Raw genomic sequence first — 8,072 nt, 5'->3', positions numbered from 1 at the left:
CTCCTCCCCCCACCCCTAGCCTTGCCTGGCCCCAGACTCTGGAGGATGTCCAGAGCTGGGCTGCACAAGTACCTGTGGCTGTCACCTAGTCTCAGCTGCACCCACAAGACTGACAGGAGTGTGGAATGGTGCATCAGAAGCCTTAGGTTCTGCTCACAGCTCCCCCACCAATTAGCTGTGTGACCTTGAACAAATCCGTGGACATCTTTAGTCTTGATCTAAGATCTAAGGGGCAGTGACTGTGCTTATTCCTTTTGATCCCTAATGCCCCGCACAGGCTCTGGCCCATATTAAAGTAGTTATTCAGGGTCTGTTGACTACGTCTGAACATGGAGTCATTGGACTTCATAGGAATTTATAAACTTTTTAAAAAGCATAGAGTGCTTTGTTCAGATGATACCTTGGAAGTGCAATATATCGAGTGGATAAAGGTGGTGGTGAACCGGGGAGGCCAGGGCCTGACTTCCTCACCTCCTCCTTGGTAGCCCTGGCAGCATCTCCATTGGGTTAGGTATACTTAGGGTCTCTTCCACCTCTATCCTCTGATTCTGTCTCCCATCTTCTGACTCAGACTACCGAGCGTGGAAGAAGCAGAGGTGCCCAAGCCACTGCCCCCAGCCTCCAAAGATGAGGGTGAGGACATCCAGAGCATCCTCAGGACACGGCAGGAGCGGAGGCAGAGGCGGCAGGTGGTGGAGGCTGCACAGGCCCCCATCCGGGAGAGGCTGGAGGCAGAGGAGGGGAGGGACAGCTTGAGCCCTGGGCAGGCCACACAGCAACCCCTAGTCCCCAAGAAGGAACTGGAAATCCCACCTCGCCGGAGACTGAGTCGGGAACAGCGGGGCCCTTGGGCTCTGGAGGAGGAGAGCTTGATGGGCAGGGAGCCAGGAGGGAGGAAGAAAGGGGTTCCAGAGAAGTCCCCAGTCTTGGAGAAATCATCCATGCCAGAGAAGACAGCGCCTGAAAAGAGTCTGGTCTCCGAGAAAACCTCCATCTCCGAGAAGGTGCTGGCCTCAGAGAAGACATCCCCATCAGAGAAGATAGTGTCAGAGAAAAGAAACAGCTCAGAGAAGAAGTCTGTTCTAGAAAAAACCAGTGTCTCTGAGAAGTCGCCAGCCTCAGGGATGGCACCGGGCTCAGGAAGGAGGCTGGTGTCTGAGAAAGCATCCATCTTCGAGAAGGCACTGGCCTCAGAGAAGAGCCCAACTGCAGATGCCAAGCCGGCCCCAAAGAGGGCCACAGCCTCACAGCAGCCCCTGGCACAGGAGCTGCCAGCCTCTGGAGGAAGCCCAGCCACCACCAAGGAGCAAAGAGGAAGGGCCCTCCCTGGGAAGAACCTGCCCTCCTTGACAGAGCAGGGCGCTTCAGACCCTCCAACTGTGGCCTCCCGCCTTCCACCCGTCACACTCCAGGTTGGCAGTGTCCCGTCCCTCCCACCCTTCTACTCTGCCACCTGGCTGGCCCTGCCGGCCAGTCCCACCCAGGTAGTCCCTGGTTCCCTGGCTCCCTCCATCCTCCCACCTGCAGGCCGGCCTTGGAAGTCTCTTCTCTCCCTGCCTGTTTCCAGCCACGGTCAGAGCAGGGAGGCTGAGATGGGGCAGGCTGCTGGAGCTTAAAGGGGCACCAGCTACGGGGCAGGGAGCACCTGGTGCCCTCCAGCATATCCTCATCCAGGGCCTGGGCTCCAGGACCCTGGCAGACTAATGGGAAGCCTCAGATCCTTCTAGAAGCTCCCTTAGAAAGCTCTGCTTGGTGCCCTCGCCCCAAGGGACTTTGTCCGTGAGCTACTCCCACCGCAGATGAAGGAGGCAGGAGAGAAGGCACAGGGCTGTCCCACTCTCCCCTCTTCCTGTAGCTCCTGGGGTGAGCCATGGGGTCTATGGCTGCCCTGGCCTGGTGGGCCCTAGACCTCTTGTGTGACCCTCCCCCTGCTCCATCCAGGTGAAAATCCCCAGCAAGGAGGAAGAGGCAGATATGTCCTCACCCACACAGCGAACCTACAGCAGCTCCCTCAAACGCTCCAGCCCCAGGACCATCTCCTTTCGGGTGAGAATGCTGGGCACCTTGGTCTGCGAGCCTGTGGAGGGCAAGCGGAGGAAGCCTGCATCCATTACAACATAGGAGCCATAGGTTAGGTAGGAAGGTCCTCTGGATAGAGAGGGGCTTTGGATTCCCATGGGTGGCCCTGAAGAGACAAGGCTGTATTCAGCAGAGAAGAGCAGGTTAGTGACCTGGGAGGTAGCTGCCAATAAGCATGAGTAGCCCCACCTAGTGGGCAAGGCCAGGGCTGCATGAAGACCGGACAGGCAGGGCAGGTCCTGGGCTGCAGGGAGGTCCACACCTGCCTTCATCAGTTCCTGGCCTCACCTAGGAGACTTGTCTAGGAGCGGAGGGGAGGAACAGAGAGCAGCAGCAAGGGTCTCCTGGTGCTCCCTGCTCTGCCAGTGTCCCAATAGTACAAACCATGTGGATTGGGGAAATCTCATCTTGCTTTGCCCTGGTGTTTATTCTTACTTCTTTTGTTCACTGGGTCATTCAACTCAATCATTTTGTATCACGCCTCTAATGTGTGCCAGGCCCTGGAGAGGTGGCCTGATAGTGACTGGTGCCCCCACAGAGCTCATGGGCAGTGGGAGGCAGATAGGAAATAGGTGGTTACAGGTGTCCTGAGAAGGAAGCCTGAAGAAAGAGTTCTGACCCATATTAGTGGGTGGGAACCTGTGTCTTCCAGATACAAACAATGGTCTTTAATGAAGGCTTGTCCACATATTTCTTTGGTGGGGGCTGACCCCTGGTAGAAGGGGTGGGAGGTCTGAAGAGGAGGAGGACATGTCTGGAGAGCAGGGCTCCTCACTCGAGGGGGCCACCAATTTCCTGGGGACTCCCATACACCAATGCTTTTCCTTCTCATTTCAGATGAACCCCAAGAAAGACAACTCAGAAATAACCCTAACTCGCAGGTGGGCGGCCTGGAGGCTCTGGTTCTTTCCTATTTGGCCATATTCAGGCTATTTTCTGAGTACCTACACCTGCCCTCCTTGTGCCAGGCTGTGCGGTAGAGTACATGAGAGGAAGGTGCAGTCCTTGCCCAGGGCTCCAGATCTGGCAGGGGGATGGGATTAACAGGATGGACTCAGTCGGGATGAGATGGAACAAGGAGGGGGAGGGATCAGGGAGAGCTGCTCGGAGGAGGCAGGGTTTGGGTGGGGCCCCAAAAGGGGATTAAGGGTTTAGCCTTGAGGTTAGGAGAGGGAAAGGGGGCTTTCTGGGAGGGAGACCACGGACAGTGTAAGGAAGGGGAAGCCCCTGCTCCAGCAGGCCTGGTTGGGGGGCTGTGGGTCTGCAGGTTTAACAAGGATTCCTGGGCTCAGTGGTGTTGATGCAAGTAGACTGAGGACTATGCTTTGAAATAAAAAAGCAAAACTGAAATAGGATCTGAGAAGCAGATGTGCTTATGTGTTAGGAATGTCATCCACTCATGCTGTATTCATCTGCCCCATGAACATTTACTGGAGCCTACTACACTAGGCTAGGCTTGGGGCAGAGGAGGAGGAATGCAAAGACAAATGACACAGCTGCTGTCCTCAAGCAACTCACACCCTCCCAGCGAACCTATAGCAGTTCTCTCAAACATAAGACCATTACATACTGACCAACCAAGGAGGGACAGGGACACAGGAATATGAACCCAGGGCTAGGAGCTCAGGAGTAGCTGCACCTGCTCAGCCTGTGAGAGCTGGGGAAGGTGTCATGGAGCAATCGATTTTCCATGAACTAGTAGGAAGTTTGCACATATAAAACTGGAGGAATAGCGTTTTAAATAGTGGGAACAGCCTGTGAAAAGGCAGAGTGAAGAGCATGGTGTCCAGCTGGCCAGCACACAGGCATACTGTGGGGGAGGGAAGGGGAGGGCCCAGATCACTAGAGCCTTATGTGCTGTGCCAAGACCTGCGGGGTCCGAGCTGGAAGGACAGGATTAGATTTGAGGTAGGAGCAGCCATGTGGAGAGCTCATGATGGCAGGCCGGGAGAGCAGGTAGGTGGCAATTGCTGTGATGGGGAAGATGGAAAGGAAGGGCCTGCTTCGGGAGGTGTTTTGCAGTGGAAATGACAAGGTATGGAGGAGAAGGGAAGGAGGAACATTTTGGGGATGTCCTGTTGAATGGGACGTTTCTCGGGAGTGGAGGGAAATCCCTGGAGTCTGTAAGTTCCTCCCCTCGGCCGAGTCAGCACAGCCTGCTGTGTGATGGAGGGCCACGTTTCTCTTGGCCACAAAGAGAAAGTGTGATGGGGCTGCTTCTCAGGCTATGGGGACAGGCCTGGTCTCCCTGGGTGTCTCACTTGGCTCTCCTGTTCCATCTTCCATCCTGCAGTGCCAGTATGAAGCTCCCAGCCAACACAGTGAAGTTGGGAGAGAAGCTGGAGAGATACCACACAGCCATACGGGTGGGTGGGGGCTTCTCCCGAGGGGTGGAGGGCAGGATGAGTGGTGGGCATCGCCCTTGCCCCTCCTCGGCATGGGTCAACTGTTGGTGTTCTTGGTTCCCAGAGATCAGAATCTGTCAAGTCTCCGGGTTCCCCTCGCACTGAGTTATTCGTGGCTCCTGTGGGTGTAGCCAGCAAGCGTCACCTCTTTGAGAAGGAACTGGTGGGCCAGAGCCGAGCAGAACCAGCCTCCAGCCGGAAGGTGAGGGGCTCAGGCCCCACCAGGGTCCTTAGGGTGATTAGCCCTGACATCTCCAAAACCCAAATCTTGGCTGTGGCAGTGCTAGAAAACTATGTTTTCATGTGTCACTTAATGTTGGCAGAACCTTCACTTGAGTTCCCATTCACGTTCCTGAGCCCATCTCCTTAGCTGGGCACACAGCTCCCTGGGAGAAGGGGAGGGGGCTGTCCCAGGTATATGTGGCACATGCTAGATGCATATGGGAGTGAGGGAGAGTCCTATCCCATTTCAGGGCCTCTGAACATGCCTCGCTGCTGCCAAGGGCCCCAAACCCTGAGATGGAAGGTTCTCTTTTTAGGAGAACTTGAGGCTCTCAGGGGTTGTGACATCAAGACTCAACCTGTGGATCAGCAGGACCCAAGAGTCTGGAGATCAGGACCCCCAGGTACCCTGGCCCTCTCTGCTGGCTCTTACTGTGGGGCCATTGCGGTGGGATGATTGGGGACAGAAGAGGGACAGTGGGAGATGAGGAGTCATTTCAGGAGTGGAAACAGTGGGGGATGGATGGGTATGTGGGTCAGACTCTGGCAGAGAGGAGGGGTGGGTCTGGGTTCCTTTTCTCTTATGGGAAGAGAAAGGACATCCTGGGCTGGGAGCTGGGCCTGGGGGATCCCAAGCCCTTTGGAGCCTGGTCTTAGTCCCTGGTCTCCACCCTGATACCCTCAATCAGGAGGCACAGAAAGCGTCATCTGCTACCAAGAGGACTCAGTGGGGACAGAAATCTGACTCCTCGCTGGACGCTGAGGTGAATGGTGGGGAGGGGCCTGGCCCTACAGCAGAGGGCCACAGTGCACTGTGGGAGACCCCATCGCTCCCGTGTGCACACATTAATTGGCCTGCGATCGCACAGTCTACCCAGAACGCCCCCATCCCTGCTCATGCAGATTGGTCTGAGCCCACCGTGAGAACAAGGTTGAGCCCTCAGCTGGTTTTGCTGCCTGCAGCTCTCAGAGCCTCTGTCCCTTCAGCTAGCAGATTGCAGGGCTCTGACTCATTGTGGGTGTGGGGCTTGGGCAAAGAGATGCCTTCTTATCCAGTGGCCCCCTTCCCCTTCCATCCCTGAGCACCCCATTGCCTTGTGCTAACAGCTCTTTGCCCCACAGGTGTGACGAGCCCTGCCAAGACAGACCTGCAAGTCTTCATCTCAAGGGGCCTCCCTCATGCCAGGCCCCTGCCTCTCACAGCAGCACCCCTTCCTCTCATTGCCTCTGTTCCCTTTTTGCCTCTGGATCTGTTTGGCCAGGGCCCCTGGGGTCAGGAATATTTGCAAGACTCAGCCAGTTCCTTCCCAGCCCAGCCTCTTGGGGCTGGGAACTTCTCACCCCGCGGCAGGCGCAACAGATGCTGGGACCCAGCCTCTGCCCAGGGCACAGCACAGGCGCACATCAGTGCTATGGGGCCTACGTCCTACCCAGAGACCTCTGCTCCTTCCTGCTCACATCCAGGGTCAGGGCATGGCATCCCTCAAGAACTCCGGAGTCACCTGTTTCATCTGCTCCCAGCAAGTGCCTCTGTGTCTGTGATGTCCCCTTCACTGAGGCCTGGACCCACCCTTCTTTGTCCCTGGGGCCTGCTCCCAGCCACCGAGGCCCACTCTGGCCAGATGGGGAAGGAGCTGCCATGCGTCTTCCCCATGGCCCATCTCCCTGCTTGGTTCTCCCCTCCCTTCCCTGGCCTGCTGCCCTGGCCAGGAACTAAGTGCCTTTTTATGTGCAACCACTTCCCCTTTCTCTGAAAATCCTATTCTCAGGAAGGATCTGATAAACTCATTCACTCTCAGGTGTAAGTGACTGATGAGACCTGAAAAGCGAATTCCTCTCTAGAGGCCTTGCTTTCTAGCAGAGGTCATCTGAAGTGTGTGAGGAGGATCATCATTTTCCTCATCTCCCCTCTTCTCACATTAAGGTGGTGGCTTGCCACTCAGCAGTCCTAGCTTGGTGACTGGGGAACTGCCACATACAGGGCCAGGCCTACCCTCCTCCCCCACAAGCCCCCTCCAGCCCCCACCCCCATGCTCAGACATCATGGCCCCTATGAGCTTGGTGGAGGAACCAACAGAGAATCTAGAACCAACCAAGTTAGGAACATCAGCCTGGTCCCCTGTTAACCCCTTAAAGCTGTGGTTTACAACTTTTCAAAAATTTAAATCATTAGAACTCTCTGTCTTGATTGACTGCTCTAGTTTTACCCAGAATCAGCTGGGGATGCGGCCAGGTGCAGAGCCGCCTGCCCACTCCCCCTTTGCATGCCTGGGGAAGCTCCAGGTCTTTTTGGAACACGACCCTTAACACGGCTCCTAAGGGTATCATCAGTCCAGTTCCCCAGGTGTGTGGGGTATCAGCCCTACCCCTGCTCTGTGACTCTGGGTGAGGGCTCTGCAGATCTGCCCCAGGGGACAGGCCCTCAAAGTGCCATCTGTGCAGAGGTCCCAGTGCCCCAGGCTAGCCCACCTCTGGCCAGTGAGTCTCCTGTGCCTGAGTAAGGGATATAGGGACCTGGGGGCCCTGTCCCGAGCACCCTCCACCCACTGCTAGTGCTGGGGCTTTGTGAGTGTTCCAACTTCACATCTAAGAGTTGGAGGACAAGGGTGGGCAGGGCCGAGGAATGGAGTGAGTCCTGCCTGGAGCCTCGGGACATCTAAACGGCTCTGGCTCTGCCCAGACCTCAGGTGTGACCCTGAGCCATTTCCCTTCTCTGAATCTCAAGCAGATGACCTCAGAGGACTTTCACATGTTCATGCCATGATAGGTGAACTTTTCCAGTAAACAAAACTGTCCCCACCCAGAGTCAGGAGAGCCTCCTGGAAGCCTTCCCCAGGCAAGGCCCCACCCTGGAGTAAGAGCCTAGGAGGACACTGAGGGGTCTGTTCCTGCAGCTGCAGCCTCAGCAGGGCCCTTCATGCCTGCACCCCCTTCCCCTGGAGTGCCCAGTGAGGGCTGGCTGCTAGGGGAAACGTCAGGGGGTGCCACAGCACAGCCCCCTCCCCTGTGAATCCAATATGGGAGGGCCCTGCCCTTGTTCCTATTGGGGACGCAGCCAGTAAACAAGGAGACCAGCGTGTGCCCAAGATGACCTCAGCTGGGGATAGATGAGTGGTAGCGACTGGATGTCCAGGCAGGTGGGGAGGCCTCTGGACGGGTGACATTGGGCACCCTCTGGAGACAGAACAGGGCTCCCACTCACCACTCCTGGCTGCACCCTCCTGCTCTCTTGCCATAGGGGCCCTGTGACCCCACAAGTGGCCCGTCCTGTTGTGGGTCCTCAAATTTACATGCACTATTTCAGCATAAGCTTCCCTTTCCACTCGGGCTTTGTTTTCACTTTACATCCCTTTGCAAGGACAGGGA

The 8,072-nt window shown here is 56.4% G+C and overlaps 1 protein-coding gene across 2 annotated transcripts in view; it reads left to right on the top strand.

The window, feature by feature from the left end:
- Window positions 1-8,072, top strand: part of LAD1 (ladinin 1) — a 31,607-nt gene that overhangs the window by 12,060 nt on the left and 11,475 nt on the right. Inside the window, exons 3-10 of one of the 2 annotated variants that reach the window (XM_011931728.1) lie at window positions 572-1,412; window positions 1,942-2,046; window positions 2,917-2,960; window positions 4,373-4,445; window positions 4,549-4,686; window positions 5,024-5,110; window positions 5,396-5,470; window positions 5,829-6,511. In XM_011931728.1, the coding sequence (XP_011787118.1) occupies window positions 572-1,412; window positions 1,942-2,046; window positions 2,917-2,960; window positions 4,373-4,445; window positions 4,549-4,686; window positions 5,024-5,110; window positions 5,396-5,470; window positions 5,829-5,834 (1,369 nt within the window). In that variant the 3' untranslated portion in view covers window positions 5,835-6,511. Of the gene's footprint in view, window positions 1-571; window positions 1,413-1,941; window positions 2,047-2,916; window positions 2,961-4,372; window positions 4,446-4,548; window positions 4,687-5,023; window positions 5,111-5,395; window positions 5,471-5,828; window positions 6,512-8,072 lie in introns of those variants that run through there. The other variant, XM_011931727.1, reaches the window with a different exon arrangement.

This window comes from Colobus angolensis, unplaced genomic scaffold (genome assembly GCF_000951035.1).
Source record: "Colobus angolensis palliatus isolate OR3802 unplaced genomic scaffold, Cang.pa_1.0 Scaffold91, whole genome shotgun sequence".
Taxonomy (NCBI): Eukaryota; Metazoa; Chordata; class Mammalia; order Primates; family Cercopithecidae; genus Colobus; species Colobus angolensis.
Note: the sequence above shows the minus strand (reverse complement) of the source record. Positions and strands in the feature narration are given on the sequence as shown.